At 44.9% G+C, this 18,970-nt stretch overlaps 1 protein-coding gene across 2 annotated transcripts in view; it reads left to right on the plus strand.

The window, feature by feature from the left end:
• LOC126252610 (UDP-glucosyltransferase 2-like) overlaps positions 1 to 18,970 on the plus strand; it is a 73,712-nt gene that overhangs the window by 12,699 nt on the left and 42,043 nt on the right. For both annotated transcript variants that reach the window (XM_049953513.1, XM_049953511.1), the window contains 2 exons: positions 12,350 to 12,532; positions 18,713 to 18,894. In XM_049953513.1, the coding sequence (XP_049809470.1) occupies positions 12,356 to 12,532; positions 18,713 to 18,894 (359 nt within the window). In that variant the 5' untranslated portion in view covers positions 12,350 to 12,355. The remainder of the gene's footprint in view (positions 1 to 12,349; positions 12,533 to 18,712; positions 18,895 to 18,970) is intronic.

The raw sequence follows: 18,970 nt of genomic DNA on the forward strand, positions 1-18,970 counted from the left end.
CAAGGGAACTTGCTGTTCCAACAGGACAATGCACGTCCGCATGTATCCCGTGCCACCCAACGTGCTCTAGAAGGTGTAAGTCAACTACCCTGGCCAGCAAGATCTCCGGATCTGTCCCCCATTGAGCATGTTTAGGACTGGATGAAGCGTCGTCTCACGCGGTCTGCACGTCCAGCACGAACGCTGGTCCAACTGAGGCGCCAGGTGGAAATGGCATGGCAAGCCGTTCCACAGGACTACATCGAGCATCTCTACGATGGTCTCCATGGGAGAATAGCAGCCTGCATTGCTGCGAAAGGTGGATATACACTGTACTAGTGCCGACATTGTGCATGCTCTGTTGCCTGTGTCTATGTGCCTGTGGTTCTGTCAGTTTGACCATGTGATGTATCTGACCCCAGGAATGTGTCAATAAAGTTTCCCCTTCCTGGGACAATGAATTCACGGTGTTCTTATTTCAATTTCCAGGAGTGTATATTAACGACATAGGAGACAATCTGAGTAGGCGTCTTAGATTGTCTGCAGATGATGCTCTCATTTACCGTCTTTTAAAGTCATCAGATGACCAAAATGAATTGCAAAATGATTTAGATAAGATATCTGTGTGGTGCGAAAAGTGGCAATTGACCCTGGATAAGGAAAAGTGTGAAGTTATTCACATGAGTACTAAATGAAATCAGCTAAATTTCGATTACGCTATAAGTCACACAGATCTGAAAGCTCTAAATTCAACTAAATACTTAGGGATTACCATTACAAATAACCTAAACTGGGACGATCACATAGATAATATTATGGGTAGATTCACTGGCAGAACACTTAGAAGGTGCAACAGGTCTACTAAAGAGACTGTTTACACTACGCTTGTCCGTCCTATTCTGGAGTATTGCTGTGCGGTGTGGGATCCGCATCAGGTGGGACTGACGGATGACATCGAAAGAGTACAAAGAAGGGAAGCTCGTTTTGTATTATAGCGAAATAGCGGAGATAGTGTCACAGACATGATACGTGAATTGGAGTGGCAATAATTAAAACAAAGGTGTTTTTCGTTGCGACAGGATCTTCTCATGAAATTTCAATCACCAGTTTTCTCCTCCGATTGCGAAAACGTTCTGTTGGCACCCACCTACATAGGGAGAAATGATCGTCACAATAAAGTAAGAGAAATCAGGGCCTGCACAGAAAAATTTAAGTGGTGTTCGAGAGTGGAACGGTAGAGAGACAGCTTGAAAATGGTTCATTGAACCCTCTGCCAGGCAGTTTATTGTGAATAGCAGAGTAATCACGTATATGTTGATGTATTCATTGCAATGGCTTTTCTCGTCCATATATTAACCTGTGAAGTTGCAACACTAATCACTTAAATACATTCCCGAAATCTAGTAACTCAACATTAATTATTTCATGGTGTAATGATTTTTTCCCGTCAGTTTACGTGGTCTAAGACTGATGGCGAACTGCTTGACGAACTTCTTGATACCCTAGAAGTAGCATTTGTGTCATGTCAAAAGGAACAGGAGGAACATTTACAAAAGGACGGGAATAAGAGACGAAGGAAAATGAAAAGGTAGTTGATAAAATGGATAAAGGGAACGTTAGAAAAAGGACTGGGTCAAGATAATAAAGTAAGTTAATAGTGTTGTTTTAAAAGTTGTTGTAGCGTCTACCTGGAGGCAACAACAGAATTACTTCTAAATGAAGGGATTTCTACAATACAAGTGCAGATAGCCGAAGTATAAACAGATATCTGCAGTTACACACTTCTGGAAACGAAGAAATGGCAACATTCGATTAGCACGACCAAAGTGACAAGTAATACCTGACTTTACATATATGCGTATTTTAAGACGATGGATAGGTACCACTGCGAAGACGCTAAAGGTTGACCGTCGGGTGCGCAACAGGCCCCCGTCATGTGGGCCGCACCGAACGAGGTGTCGCAGTGGTTGGCACACTGGTCCCGCATTCGGAAGAACGACGGTTCAAACCCGCGTCCACCCATCCTGATTTAGGTTTTCTGTGATGTCCCTAAATCGCTTCAGGCAAATGCCGGTATGATTCCTTTGAAAGGGCACGGCCGACTTCCTTCCCCATCCTTCTCCATTCGCCGGGCGGAGTGGCCGAGCGGTTCTAGGCGCTTCAGTCTGGAACCGCGCGACCGCTACGGTCGCAGGTTCGTATTCTGCCTCGGGCATGGATGTGAGTGACGTCCTTAGGTCAGTTAGGTTTAAGTAGTTCTAAGTTCTAGGGGACTGATGTCCTCAGATGTAAAGTCCCATAGTGCTCAGAGCCATTCGAACCATTTTTGATAAAGTGTGTAAGATTGCAATGCTGCGTTCCTAGTTTACGTTTTAACTTTGCTTTGTCATGTGTGCTCACGTTTAGTTGTAATTGTATCATCCCTGTCCGTCCTGAGAGCTCAGTGGCGCTGGCATGGTAACTCAGCGTGTTCGGTCGGAGGGTTAGCTGCCATCTGTAATAAAAAAACTGAATTAATGGATCAACGACTAACTGAAACGGGTGTCTGACGACGTCCGCCCCGAGCAAATGCAACGAGCAAAAACGAACAAAATGAGATTTTTTTAAAAAAAAGTTTTCAGTGTGACGGATTGCCGTCCTACGGGCCCGGGTTCGGTTTCCGGCTGGGTCTGAGATTATCTCCGCTCAGGCACTGGGTGTTGTGTAGTCTCTGCACCAAGGCGGCCGGAGCTCCCCCGTAAGGGGCCTCCTGGCCAGTGACACCAAACACTCATTTTTTTTGTGTAATCACTAATAGGTGGCTTAAAAAGTTAAGGAGACATATTGAAAACTAAAAGAATATTTTGTCAGGAAAATACATGTTTAATTGTCTATCCAGAAGAATTTTGCTGAAGCGACGAATGTGACTTCTAAGCGCCTTTTAGCGCATAGGATCGCTAAATGCAAGAAACCGCACACGGTTGTAGAAACTCTAGTTTTACCAACAGCAATTGATATACACTGACACTCCAAAGAAACTGGTACTGGCGTGCATATTCAAATACAGAAATATGTAAACAGGCAGAATACGGCGCTGCGGTCGGAAACGCCTAAATAAGGCAACAAGTGTTTGGCGCAATTGTTAGATCGGTTACTACCGCTACAATGGTAGGCTATCAAGATTTAAGTGAGTTGGAGCATGTGTTATAGTCCGCACACGAACGGTGAGACAGACTATCTCCGAGGTAGCGATGAAGTGGGGATTTTCCCCTACGGCCATTTCACGAGTGTACCGTGAATATCAGGAAGCCGGTAAAACATCAAATGTCCGACATCGCTGCGGCCGGAAAAAGATCCTGCAAGAAGGGGACCAAAGACGACTGAAGTGCAAACATTCCGCAAATGGCTGCAAATTTCAATGCTGGGCCATCAACAACTGACGGCGCGCGAACCATTCTACGAAACATCATTGATGCTGGTTTTCTGAGCCGAAGGCCGACTCTCGGACCCTCGATGACTGCAGGACACACAGCTTTACGCCTCGCCTGGGCCCCTCAACACCGAAATTGGACTGTTGATGACGGGCAACATGTTGCCTGGTCGGACGAGTCTCGTTTGGAATTGTATCGAGCGGATGGACGTGTATGGGTATGGAGGGAACCTCATGAATCCATGGACCCTGCATTTTAGCAGGTGACTGTTAAAGCTGGTGCAGGCTCTGTAACTGTGTTGGGTGCGTGCAGCTACAGTGATATGGGACCGCAGGTAGTCTAGATACGACTCTGACAGGTGACACGTAAGTAAGCATCCTGTCTGATCACTTGCATCCATTCACGTCCATTGTGCTTCGCGACGGACTTGAGCATTTCCAGCAGGACAATGCGACACCCCACACGCCCAGAAGTGCTACAGAGTGCCTCCAGGAAAACTCTTCTGCGTTTAAACTCTGTGGCTGGCCACCAAACTCCCCAGAGAGGAACATTACTGAGCATATCTGGGATGCCTTGCAACGTGTTGTTAAGAAGAGATCTCCACCCCCTCGTAGTCTTATGGATTTATGGAGAGCCCTGTAGGATTCATGGTGTCAGTTCCCTCCAGCACTACTTCAAACATTAGTCGAGTCCATGCCACGTCGTGTTGCGGCACGTCTGCGTGTTCGCAACAGGTGTACATGTTTCTTTGGCATTTTAGTGTAGTAGTAACAATTTTGGTGTCTCATTTACTCAACAGTTGAAAAGTATTCCTACCTATAGCGACACAGTGTGTAGAGGGATTTTAGACATATCTGACTATTTACTCGAGCAGTTAATCGATGAACTGTATAACAATTGTTTCGCACTTCAAGTGGATAAAACGACTGATATTGATTAAGATGCTCATCTGATTGCTTACGTTCGTTTAGTTGATGAGTTTAACATTCGAGAGGAATTTTTCTTCTGTGACCCGATACAGCAAATATTTACAGCTTAAAGCCTTTCTAACATAATAAATACTTTTTTAATTGAAATGCTATATCACGAAATAAGTGCATTGGATTATACATAGATGAAGCTCACCCAACGTCGGGAATTCATGGTGAACTGTAAGCGAAAGTCCAGGAGAAAAGTCACTCTCTGGCAGACTGTTTCAGCAACGGAAATTTTCTATTGAAAATGGCTTACCTCCCTGACATTTTTGAGATGTAATCAGGCAAAATGTGCTATCTTGGAATGAAAAAGAGAAGGCGTTCATAAAGAAATTAGAGCTGTGGGAAAAGTGAATGGAAAGTTGGTGCTAGATATGTTCTCTTCTCTTGCGTCACTGTTAGAGGACGCAGATAATCCGGTAGTTCCAGGGGAGACAAAAGCCTGCAGTCGTCATCATTTGCCACATTGTTCATTTCTAGAGGTATATCAGCAATAATTTTGATAAATTTAATTAGATCAGAAATCCATTCAAAAATACCCCTGGACCAGCATGTCTGACTACAAAAGAGCAGGAACAACTTATTGATCTTACTTGTGATACTTCGCTGAGGAGCAAATTTAATGGAGTACCTTTGTTGGAGTTTATGAAACGTATTAGCAAGCGATTCCCAACGTGGAGCCAAAATGTAATGATGATTCTGATTCATTCTGCAATAACATACTTGTGCGAGACCGGCTTTTCAGCGTTGGCAGCTATGAAGTCGAACTACCGTTCGAAGCTAAATGAAAGCAAAGAGCTTGGTGGGGCTGTTTCTGTTATTACACTACGCCATGAGAAATTTTCTTCTCAAAAGCAAGCTGATCCATCACAATGAACTTAGTAATTTAAAATTTTAATGCTCTTGTAATCCTCGTTTGCTGATCAATAAATGTTGTTTATTTCATACATTTAGAATAAATGAAAATGTGATAAAGATAAACAGTTTTTCCGTATTTTAGTTATTATAATTCATGTAGTTTCGGTTTCTGCTGCGTAAAATTCTTCTGAATTGAATTTGATAAAACAAAAAATAAGGCGAAAACAATATAAAGAACTGACTTCTTTACTTAATAAAACAGCCGGTGGGAGGGGGGCTGATACTATTTTTCACCGTGAAGGGGCAGGGACGCAGAGGAAAGAGGTTTGCGAATTATTGTTCTACACAGTACTCAAATATTGAAGCTGGAGGTCTTAACGTGTAGATAACTTAACTGAGAGCATATATTATACGTTATGTGTGACGAAATTTCACCTTTTAGTTGCTCTGAATCGATGTGCAATTCCTTTCGAACTATCACGATGGTCCAGAGATTTCAAAAACTCTCGTCCGCGTCGCTTTTTCCAAAATTTCGACACCAGAAAATGTGTGGGACAATCTGAAAGTGATTTTAACGCCAAGTAACATACAAGTTTAATTGCACATAACTTCTCTGTTATGGAATTTAATGCATCTTTCATCGCAAAGCAGAGATAGAATACAATTCAGAGACGTCGTTTAGCGATCCCCTAGACTACAGATAAACCAAGCCCAGCGAGTAAACCGGAAAGAGAGAAATGACAAATGGTGAGACAAATGCACCACCGACATCTGCGTCTCTGCATGGCGAAGCTTACTGGGGGGGGGGGGGGGGGGGGGCGGAACCTCTGGTTGGCCGGCTACGATAGCGCTAGCGGATGTAACACTCGGCCTCGCGGCCGAGCTCCAGTTCCGTATTCTCTGGTGGGCTTTTAAAGTCAGTGGGGTGGGATACCAGAGTTTCCGCTGTGTACAGTTTTCCTCAATATAACTCTGTCCCCAGTCCAAAGTCGTAGTCTTTGTTCTGTACTGCACTGCTTGCTCCACAGTTTCCTCATTATTCACTTCATGTAATCTTCCTGCATAGGTGCTGTTTCTACGGTACGTGTAGTACTGTGGAGATTACATTTGGATGTGTGAGAGATCATTTACAACAGCTGCATCCCGCTCTCTTTTTTGAAGCTGTACTATGACTACTAGGGCCTGCCAGCTCACTACTTTATGCAGGCAGTAGTTCTCCACACAGGCATCTCAACACCACCCACAGCCCCCACAGTGCAGCAGAACTGTGATACACACTTAAGATCGCTGACACTGTCGAGCATGCAGCACCGTGTGGATCTAGGACTGCGTGGAGTTCTTTTGTTTGCTCTTTAATGTAATCTTTTACTTACTTGCCGTTTATTGAGAACTGCTTTCAATGATTATATAAAGTACAATCACACACAATGCGACAATCTTCCAAAGAAGAAGGACCACTAGCCTTCACCCATAAGTGAACGCTGGAATCAGAATTTATCTTCATACGTCTACGACTAGACAAAGACAAACTCCCGTGCGGAAATAGGTAGGAACCCTCACTAGCAATAATAACCTCAGAAACAGGTATAGTACGGCAAGCTAAGATTTCCCGAGTTTCGAAGGATTCCAAACCGGCTCTTCCTGCATTGTTGCAAGCAACGAAAGATACAGTTAGCCATCCGTTACCCAAACTGGAAGAAGAAGAAAGTTTCATTAAAGAAAAATTTAACCTCGCACCACAAAATAAAGTAGGTCCATTAATAAGAACAAATTGAGTAGTTTTACCTACTCCTCTTACTTCGTTCTTTTTACCCTTCGCAGAAGATGTCGAAGCACCAAGAGTGCCGTCCACATTGACAAGTGATTTGTAAACCAGCATTCGCCGGCGACGACGAAAACAACGTTTACGCATCATTGTAAGAAGCAGTGCCTCAGTGGCTATTCACTCAAACCAAGTGAATGCGCTAGACAGAACAGTGTGCTATTTATAGCATCAGTCCTGGCGCACGCAGCGGATGTGGACTCTTTATCAGCTTACGCAATCGCACCGGAAGTGAATTTTCCAGCAACACGCTCCTAGTAATACTAGGTAGCGTGTTGCCCCAACGTTATTTGAATCGCGCGCCAAAAACGAGACAACCAATCAGAAACTGTGCTCGACATCTATTGAGCAGCCCAGAGAGCATCACAGAGTGCCCCAGAGAGCATCCCAGAGTGCCCCAGAGAGCTAAAACACCAAGAAGAATCGCTTCACGGCTTTTGGCAAGATCAATGTGTAGTATTTGTCGCCCTTAAAAGGGCCGTTTATTCAGAACTGCCTTCAATGATTATATAAAGTACAATCACCCACAATGCGACAATCTTCCAAAGAAGAAGGACCACTAGCCTTCACCCATAAGTGAATCCTTTGAAACTCGGGAAATCTTAGCTTACCGTACTATACCTGTTTCTGAGATTATTATTGCTAGTGAGGGTTCCTACCTTTTACCTCACGGGAGTTTGTCTTTGTCATGTCGTAGACGTTGTAATATAAATTCTGATTCCAGCGTTCACTTGTGGGTGAAGGCTAGTGGTCCTTCTTCTTTGGAAGAGTGTCGCATTGTGGGTGATTGTACTTTATATAATCATTGAAAGCAGTTCTCAATAAACGGCCCTTTTAAGGGCCATAAATACTACTCATTGATCTTGCCAAAAGCCGAGAAGCGATTCTTCTTGGTGTTTTAGCTCTCTGGGGCACTCTGGGATGCTCTCTGGGGCACTCTGTGATGCTCTCTGGGCTGCTCAATAGATGTCGAGCACAGTCTCTGATTGGTTGTCTTGTTTTTGGCGCGCGATTCAAATCCTGAATATGAATCTGTAACCAAAAAACTACAAGCTTATGGCGGATTTTCAGAAGAGAAAAAAAGAAACACACAGGAAAGAGTAGTTATAGATATTCCCACACCAAAGCCACCCAGGGGGAGACGACTTGATATTGAACTTCAAGTTTGGCATCCCAGTGTGGTGTTGTTAGTGTTACATGCATGAATATCGCTCCTCGGGAAAACTCGATTTGTTTAGTCCATGCAGATCTAGTCCGATATACACTGAAGAGCCAAAAAAACTGGTCCACCTGCCTAATATCGTGTAGGGCACCCTCCAGCACGTAGAAGTGCTGCAACACGACGTGGAATTGACTCGATAAATGTCTTAAGTAGTGCTGGAGGCAACTGACACCATGAATGCTGCAAGGCTGTCCATAAATCCGTAAGAGTACGAGGGGTGGAGATCTTTTCTGAACAGCATGTTGCAAGGCGTCCCAGATATGCTCAATAATGTTCATGCCTGGGGAGTTTGGTGACCAGCGGAAGTGTTTGAATTCAGAAGAACGTTCCTGGAGCCACGCTGTAGTAATTCTGGAAGTGTGGCGTGTCGCATTTTCCTGCTGGAATTGCCCAAGTTCATCGGAATGCACAATGGACATGAAGGGATGCAGGTGATCAGACAGGATGCTTACGTACGTGTCACCTGTCAGAGTCGTATCTAGACGTAGGTCCCATGTCACTCCAATTGCACCCGCCCCACACCATTACACAGCCTCCACCAGCTTGAACAGTCTCCTGCTGACATGTAGGGTCCATGGATTCATGAGGTTGTCTCCATACTCGTACACGTCCATCCGTTCAATAGAATTTGAAACAAGACTCGTCCGTCCAGGCAACATGTTTCCAGTCATCAACAGTCCAATGGCCCAGGCGAGGTGCAAAGCTTTGTGTCGTGCAGTCATCATGGGTATACGAGTGGGCCTTCGGCTCCGAGAGCCCATATCGATGATGTTTCGTTGAATGGTTCGCACGCTGACACTTGTCGATGGCCCAGCACTGAAATCTGCAGCAATTCGAGGAAGGGTTGCTCTTCTATCACGATGAACGATTTTCTTCCGTCGTCATTGGTTCCGTTCTTTCAGGATCTTTTTCCGGGCGCAGCAATGTCAAAATCTGATGCTTCACCGTGTTCCTGATATTCACGGTACACTCGTGAAATGGTCGTACGGGAAAATCCTCACTTCATTGCTACCTCGGAGGCGCTGTGTCCCATAACTGGTGCGCCGACTATAACACCTCGTTCAATCTCACTTAAATCTTGATAACGTGCCATTGTAGCGGCAGTAACTGATCTAACAACTGCGCCAGACAGTTGCTGTCTTATACGAGGCTTTGCCGACCGCAGCATCGTATTCTGTCTGTTTACATATCCCTGTATTTGAATACTCTTACTTATACCAGTTTCTTTGGCGCTTCAGTGTATATTGGTGTTGTTTGTTAGCGTTCTGCGTATGTTAATGTTTGTTATGTTACAAAACAACAGCTTGTACTAGGTTAGTAAGTAAACAAATTTTGTGTGTCTGTGTAACAATATTCCACCACGATCTATCCTAATTATGTAAAGATCCTACGTGACTGTAGGAAAAATAACAAGCCTCAGTTAACTTATTACTACTCTTTTAAAGACATACTTGTGTAATAAAACTAGTTCCTTTGAGTCGTTAATCTTGTACATATTGAATAATATCCATGATGTGTCACTGTCGTCTATTAACAGCGTTTAAAATACTGCTGTGTGTTTCTATGTTACTTTGTATGACATTTAAATTACATTCATATTATTATATTTACAATGAGGTGTATATTTATAGCCGGTTGCTGTGGCCGAGCGGTTCTAGGCGCTTCAGTCCGGAACCGCGCTGCTCCTACGGTCGCTGGTTCGAATCTTGCATCGGGCATGGATGTGTGTGATGTCCTTAGGTTAGTTAGGTTTAAGTAGTTCTAAGTTTAGTGGACTGATGTCCTCACGTGTTAAGTACCATAGTGCTTAGAGCCATTTGAACCATTAGCATATTTATATTACTACTTTAGAAGGCCCAGGTTTAAAGTGGATTCTAGAAGAATATGTGTCCTTGGACTACTCTAATTACTTCTAGTATGAATTAAATTCATGCATTATGATACATAAATTGTGATCTTCAACAAATGTTCAAGTTACATGCTGTGTTTGTTTTATGATGTGGTAGTTTTTTTGTGTCTATGTTGTGCCAGTGTGGTCACTATCGCTCGTTCCATCGTTAGTACTGGAGCTGCTCCAGTTATCTGTGTCGTCTTGTCGTTGTCTTCTGGGCCTTCTACATTGACGAGTCTCTTCTTATATGTCATGTTTTGTTTCCAGACGATGTTAGTGACTGTGTACAGTTGCGCCCATGTGTATAGGTTCCTCAACACATCGTTTAGTGTATTTTCCGTTACGTGCTCAAAATTGTTACGTAAGTTCCTGTATCTAATGCATTTCAAAAGAAAATTTTCTGGGTGAACCGATTTTCCTGCATCTTCACAGACTGCTTTCTCAAAGTGGCACACACCGCAAGTACATGGGACAAGGGCTGTGTACGGTCACAAAATGAACCATGCCTCGGCCAGGATTGACATGGCACATCAGAAACCACTCCTGGATACAGGAGGAAAATTGACTGCACGGACCTTCGTCCCACTCTTTTTGCCAAGTACCAACACATTAATATTTTAGTTGGCGGATGTCTATGTGGCGCAACACTGTCTCAGGTCTATCCATCTGCAACCAATATGTCACAGCCCGATGTCTGATAGTTATCTGATATGGGATATTCCAAGCACCACATACAGCGAATCGACTGATGTGGTGCCGAACGCCCCAGATAGTCTAAGTAGCGCACTGCTCTGCCCCACCTAACAGTGATCCTGTTCATGGTGAGAGTGTGTCTATATTCTATTGTACTAGCTGCAAAGCTGAAGACCGACTCAAATAGCGCACAGTGGTACATTCTTATTTGTGTAACTGGTAGTATGCATCGAATTTAATCTCACTAGTTTTTGAAAAATTGTTCTGGCATTGTTCGTGGTTAGTCATATGTGTTCTTTGAAGCTATGCCGGTTGTCAATATGCACCCCTAGGTATCGAGTTATAATTTCGCGTTTTATGTTTGTGTTGTTGATTCTAATTCTTTGTTTTCTTTGTAGTGATCCTTTGGGCATTTTGTATGCTGTTTTTTGTGCTGCTGTTGATAATGTGTTTTGGTTGAACCACTGTTGTATATGTGTATGTAGCATAGCACTGGCCTTGCCAACGTTGTTCTTTTGTTGGCTGATATCACGTCTAACAGGTCACCAGCATACACAACGATCCCACCTGAACATTCATCTCCTGTGATTAACTTCAGAAGAGGTTCAATTTTGATATACTAGAAGATGGGTCTGCAGATAGAGCCTTGTGGACATCCTTTCATAATCCTTTTGACAACCTCTTGCTCCTCTGCCACTATGTTCCTACATTAACCTCGCAAACTATTGCGCTGGGATCTCTATTTACAATATCTGCAAACGCAGTCGACGTCTGTGTGTATCACCAGTGCAGTAAGGCGGCCGAAGTGGCGCTACAATCTGGAACCGCGCGACCGCTACGGTCGCAGGTTCGAATCCTGCCTCGGGCATGGATGTGTGTGATGTCTGTGGTGTCACCGCCAGACACCACACTTGCTAGGTGGTAGCCTTTTAATCGGCCGCGGTCCATTAGTATACGTCGGACCCGCGTGTCGCCACTGTCAGTGATTGCAGACAGAGCGCCACCACACGGCAGGTCTAGAGAGACGTCCTAGCACTCGCCCCAGTTGTACAGCCGACTTTGCTAGGAAAGGTTCACTGACAAATACGCTCTCATTTGCCGAGACGATAGTTAGCATAGCCTTCAGCTACGTCATTTGCTACGACCTAGCAAGGCGCCATTACCAGTGAATATTGAAATTATAAAACATGTACCGTCAAGAGCGATGTACTCCAATTATGGATTAAAGTTAAGTATTACAGCAACTGCGTCCGCTTTTCTAAGTTCTCATTTCTCTGACCTGTTCCAGACCTCACGCCAGTCTGCGTGTAATTAAACGTGTGCATTTCGGCCTCCTCTAGCAACACGGTGTTGGCTCTTCTGCCAACACAGCAATGTCCTTAGGTTAGTTCCGTTTAAGTAGTTCTAAGTTCCAGGGGACTGATGACCTTAGAAGTCCCATAGTGCTCAGAGCCATTTGAACCATTTGAACCACTGCAGTAAAGCTGCTGATGTTGACAGGTCGCCATGAATGCCTGCGTCCTGCTGACCGTGTTGTTTATGCTGGGAGCCTCGGAGGCGGCCAGGATTCTGTCCGTCGTGCCGTTCCCGGCTATCAGCCACCAGAGACCCCTCAGGACGATGAGTCTCGAGCTGGCCAGGAGGGGCCACCAGGTCACATTCATCACCACCAACCCGTCCAAGGTACCGCACCTAATCTACTGTCTCTTCATAGTTACGGAAGGGGGGAGGGGCGCAAACTATCGTGAATGCAACAGCATGTATCACATAAGATAAAATTAAAGATGTAAATACAAAAGTACTAAGTATGAAAAAGACTTGGAAGAGCAGTTGAACGGAATGGTCAGTGTCTTGAAAGGAGGGTATAAGATGAACATCAACAAAAGCAAAACGGGGATAATGGAATGTAGGCGAATTAAGTCGGGTGATGCTGAGGGAATTGGAGTAGGAAATGAAACACTTAAAGTAGTGAAGGAGTTTTGCTATTTGGGGAGCAAAATAACTGATGATGGTCGAAGTAGAGAGGATATAAAATGTAGACTGGCAATGGTAAGGAAAGTGTTTCTGAAGAAGAGAAATTTGTTAACATTGAGTATTGATTTAAGTGTCAGGAAGTTGTTTCTGAAAGTATTTGTATGGAAGTGAAACATGGACGATAAATTGTTTAGACAAGAAGAGAATAGAAGCTTTCGAAATGTGGTTGTTCTGGGTACTGATTTCTCAGGATCTATGCACCCAAATTGCGTGAAAATGTAATCGCATGTCAGTTCTAGTATAGTATATTTGTCCAATGAATACCCGTTTATCATCTGCATTTCTTCTCGGTGTAGCAATTTTAATGGCCAGTAGTGTAGTTGTATTAAATGCAGCCCCACCTTAGGCAAGTGGGACAGGACAAGTAGAGCACATGTAATTACACAGTTGTGGTACTATACCAAAAAAGATAGACAATAGTGCACCTGAAATGATAAAACAACTGCAAGTGTGCGTGTGTTAGACTAATAGTTTTGTCTTCTGGCGGAGCTCCAGAACACGTCTGCAGTGTTCTCGTTCACTGCTTCGTACTTGATACATTCTGACGAAACTTTTGTCGCAGCCTAGCAGCACTATCCAAGGTCGAAAAAAATGCCGCAACAAATACACTGACGGAAAAAAAGGCAGCACCAAAAAGGTGTTGTGCGACATAAGAGAAAACCGACACACACGGACCGATACCTGCACAAACTATCAAACAACCACCCGAGCCAGAAAAGAGGCATGATTCATACGCTCGTAACGCGAGCAGGACGAATATGTGAGCCGCACCACCTCAGACGCGAAATGCAACACTTGGAAAGTATTCTGAGGAGCAATGGGTACTCCACAAGTTATATTAGAAGTGTAACAGAGCCAAACACTCAGCGAAGTAAGGAATCAGAAAAAGAAATGTCGGGTACGGCCTTTCTGACATACATTCCCAGAGTGACGGACAGAATCGGCCGTATATTGCGCAAACACGGCGTAAAGCCGATTTTCAAACCGACAAGGAAGATCAAAGAGTGTCTTAGATCGCCAAAGGAGAAAAGGGAGCAATATGCAATGTCGGAAATATACTGTATACCATGCACATGTGGAAAAGTTTATGTCGGAATGACTGGAAGATCAATCAACACCAGGATCAAAGAACATAAGCGACTTTGCAGGTTGGGGCAGGTGGAGAAATCGGCCGTGGCAGAGCACGCACTGAATGAGACCGACCACGTAATAAAATTCGCACACACGGAAGTTCTGGCTGTAGAGAAGCACTAGCACACGCCCTTGTTCAGAGAAGCTGTAGAAATACAAAAACACGCGAACAGTTTCAACAAGAAAGAGGAAAGCCTTAAGCTAAACGGATCCTGGCTCCCCCTACTGCAGCGAACGACCGTCGCAGGTAGCAAGAGGAGAACCGCACCGGAATCACCGAGGAGAAGCCCCCGGACGTTGACGCGCCAGGTACATACAGTCTGCGGCCGCGAGCTCGCCTCCAGTTCACCACCGCAATGGAGGGTGAAGCTTTGACAACGCCAGCCACTCGTGCTGGCGAAACGTCAGTAAAATCATTAGATGAACGTCGGCTGAAGAACCCGATACAGAAGCCAACAGCCGCGCGGGATTAGCCGAGCGGTCTTAAGCGCTGCAGTCATGAACTGTTCTTCTGGTCACGGCGGAGATTCGAGTCCTCCCTCGGGCATGGGTGTGTGTGTTCGTCCTTAGGATAATTTAGGTTAAGTAATGTGTAAGCTTAGGGACTGATGATCTTAGCAGTTAAGTCCCATAAGATTTCACACACACACACACACACACACACACACACACACACACACAGAAGCCAATAAGCAGTTTGTCAACAAGTGGCCACGTAAGCCTCAACAATTTTGTACATAAGAGAAAGTTGGTAGGCGTGTTTCTACATCTGAAAGATGATGTCTGTTCAGATTTCGTACGTCGCATAAGAGTGGTGCTAATAGCGCCACTATGAGGATGCAGGTCAGGTTTGCTTTAAATACACGCTGTAACGGTCGTGAGCCTTAGTTACCTCTGAGATTCGACGTGGTGAGCTGATGATAATCAAGAATGCCTTTAAGACAACGAAGGCGCCATTATGATCACCTCAGTTTGAAGGCGGTCTTGTAATAGGGCAGCGAGAAGTTGGATGCTCCTTCTGCGACACTGCAGAAAGACTTGGCAGGAATGGAGCCACTGTACGTGATTGCCAGCAGCGGTCGTTACGACAATGTACGGTCGCAAGAAGACTGGGCTCCGGACGGTTATGTTTCACTGCCGTTTCGGAGTATGGCTGTGGTGCGTCGAACTGAACATGCAGCTTCAACACGATATCAGAGTTCATCAAGAGTAGTGACTGGCGCATTGTGACGAGTCAGTTGCTCGGCCACCATTGACCAGACGTTTTCAATTGGTGAGAGATCTGGAGAATGTGCTGGCCAGGGCAGCAGTGGCACATTTTCTGTATCCAGAAAGCCCTTACAGGACCTGCAACATGCAGTCGTGCATTATTCAAGAGTTTCGCAAGGATTGAATGAAGGGGTAGAGCCACGGGTCATAACACATCTGAAATGTAACGTCCACCGTTCAAAGTGCCGTCAATGCGAACAAGAGGTGAGCGAGACGTGTAGCCAATGGCTTCCCATACTACCACGCCGGGTGATACGCCAGTTTGGCGATGTCGAATACACGCTTCCAATGTGCGTTCACCGCGATGTCTCCAAACACGGATGCGACCATCATGAGGTTGTAAACAGAACCAGGATTCATCCGACAAAATGATGTTTTGCCATTCGTGCACCCAGGTTCGTCGTTGAGTACACCATCGCAGGCGCTCCTGTCTGTGATGCAGCGTCAAGGGTAACCGCAGGCACGGTCTCCGAGGTGATAGTCCATGCTGCTGCAAACGTCGTCGAACTGTTCGTGCAGATGGTTGTTGTCTTGCAAACGTCCCCATCTGTTCACTCAGGGATCGAGACGTGGCTGCACGATCCGTTACAGCCATGCAGGTAAGATGCCTGTCATCTCGACTGCTAGTGATACAAGGCCGTTGGGATCCAGCACGGCGTTCCGTATTACCCTCCTGAACTCATCGATTCCATATTCTGCTAACAGTCATTGGATCTCGACCAACGCGAGCAGCAATGTTGCGATACGATAAACCGCAATCGCGATAGGCTACAATCCGACCTTTATCAAAGTCGGAAACGTGATGGTACGCATTTCTCCTCCTTACACGAGCCATCACAACAACGTTTCACCAGGCAACGCCGGTGAGGTACTGTTTGTGTATGAGAAAGTGGTTGGAAACTTTCCTCATGTCAGCACGTTGTAGGTGTGGCCACCGGCGCCAACCTTGTGTAAATGCTCTGAAAAGCTAATCATTTGCATATCACAGCATCTTCTTTCCGTCGGTTAAATTTCGCGTCTGTAGCACGTCATCTTCGTGGTGTAGCAATTTTAATGGCCAGTAGTGTATAAGGGTTGGAAAAACAAATGGAAACAGCGGGAGAAATGCCTGCTCGAAAGAAATGCAGACGCCAGCCAAGCCTTCAAGGTCCACTGCTCTGTTTGACCACGAGCGCTCATGAGTGCATTGGAAGTGTCAGTCGTGGTTAGAATAGTGTCCTGCGTAGTTGTCAGTGCTTTATTTCGGATGTAAGCGAATTCGAACGTGAGCAAATCGTTGGTGCTCGTATGATGGGTCCTTCGGTAAGCGAGGTAGTCGAGGTGTTTGATGTTTCAAGAGACACATACAGGGAAAGTGGAAAAACATCTACTGAGCCAAAACGCGGATGAATGTGTGTGCTGAGTGATGTGATGGTCGGTCATTCAAGAGAACTGCGACGAAAAATAACTGGATGACAGCTGTAAAAGTCACTGCAGAACTGAATGTCGCTGTCTGCACCAAAACAACACGGAGGAAGCACAAAAAGAGAAGAATTACTGGGCGAGATGGAAGTCCGAAATCACTTATCAGTGATGGAATCCCTGGAACAGGTAAAAGTGGCGCCGAAGCCATAAAACCAGGACTAAGGAGCAGTGGAAGGATGCCATTTGGTCGGATAAGTCTTGTTTCATACTGTTTCCAATTTCTGGTCGGGTTTACGTACCAAGAGTGAAATATGTGGGGGTTCGGTGATGATTTGGCAACGATATCGCGATTTCCATGTGCCCCATGGCTAATCTGCAATGTGGGACTGATGCCAAAGATTATAGCTCGCAGCATCCAGCACTGGTTTTGTGGGCACGAAGATGAATTGAAGCACCTGCTCTGGAGCCCACACTCACCAGATCTCAGTGTTATTGAGGCTCTATGATTTACTTTGCAGAGGAAGGTACGTAATCGCTGTCCACCTTCATGACCGTCCCTGAGCTTGCCACTATTTTGCAGGAGGAATGGTATAAGATTTCATTGAAAAACACGTAGTATCTGTGTTTATCCATTCCGAAACCGCTGGAAGCTATTGTGGTTCCCAACGGTTTTCCTACACTACGGGGTTATTACAAATGATTGAAGCGATTTCACAGCTCTACCATAACTTTATTATTTGAGATATTTTCACAATGCTTTGCACACACATACAGAAACTCAAAAAGTTTTTTTAGGTATTCACAAATGTTCGATATGTGCCCCTTTAGTGATTCGGCAGACATCAAGCCGATAATCAAGTTCCTCCCACACTCGGCGCAGCATGTCCCCATCAATGAGTTCGAAAGCATTGTTGATGTGAACTCGCAGTTCTGGCACGTTTCTTGGTAGAGGAGGTTTAAGCACTGAATCTTTCACATAACCCCACAGAAAGAAATCGCATGGGGTTAAGTCGGGAGAGCGTGGAGGCCATGACATGAATTGCTGATCATGATCTCCACCAAGCCGAAAATTCAAAGCGTTTGACTTTGTCATCGGGTGTCAGGGCTTGTAGCAATTGTAAACGGTAAGGCTTCTGCTTTAGCCTTTTCCGTAAGATTTTCCAAACCGTCGGCTGTGGTACGTTTAGCTCCCTGCTTGCTTTATTCGTCGACTTCCGCGGGCTACGCGGGGAACTTGCCCGCACGCGTTCAACCGTTTCTTCGCTCACTGCAGGCCGACCCGTTGATTTCCCCTTACAGAGGCATCCAGAAGCTTTAAACTGCGCATACCATCGCCGAATGGAGTTAGCAGTTGGTGGATCTTTGTTGAACTTTGTCCTGAAGTGTCGTTGCACTGTTATGACTGACTGATGTGAGTGCATTTCAAGCACGACATACGCTTTCTTGGCTCCTGTCGCCATTTTGTCTCACTGCGCTCTCGAGCGCTCTGGCGGCAGAAACCTGAAGAGCGGCTTCAGCCGAACAAAACTTTATGAGTTTTTCTACGTACCTGTAGTGTGTCGTGACCATATGTCAATGAATGGAGCTACAGTGAATTTATGAAATCGTTTCAATCATTTGTAATGGCCCTGTATACTGGGCATGGTAATTTGTTGTGATACTGGTGTTTCCATTTTTTTTCTCTACCCGCTGTATATGTAGAGTGCATGGTGGTAACACTCAAGAAACGAATGATTACAAACTAGACAATCAAATACTCTACATTTACTACAGCAAGTCAAAATCAGCATAAGATCGACATGACCGCAAGTGGAATCACAAAAGCCAAGAAATATTCCACGCGGGAATTATACATACTGGGAAGTGTAAACGCTCTAGTACAAATTACAAATCTTACAAAAACAGGATGATCAAAGTTCAGCCGCAAAATACCATATTCTGTATCAGCCTGAATGCCAGCAAACTTTTATGTATAGACTACGGGAAATGGTGTGTAGCGCTGTTGTGACTTTTTTTTAATTTCAGGAAAACATCACCAACTTCACGGAAATTGACATATCTGCCGCATATAACTATTTGAAAACATCCACTGATTGGATGGCTACGGTCCATTGGACAGAAATTGATATGCTATTTTTTTGGAAGCAGATAGGGAGAGCAGCTTGTGAGAGCGAACTCAGTTCTCCAGAGATGCAGCAGTTCATGAAGTACGTAGTTGCTGCATCAGTATTCCTCATTCTCAGTCATTTCTTCCTCCTCTTTCTTCACCTCCTTCTGTTTCTT

This window comes from Schistocerca nitens, chromosome 4 (genome assembly GCF_023898315.1).
Source record: "Schistocerca nitens isolate TAMUIC-IGC-003100 chromosome 4, iqSchNite1.1, whole genome shotgun sequence".
Taxonomy (NCBI): Eukaryota; Metazoa; Arthropoda; class Insecta; order Orthoptera; family Acrididae; genus Schistocerca; species Schistocerca nitens.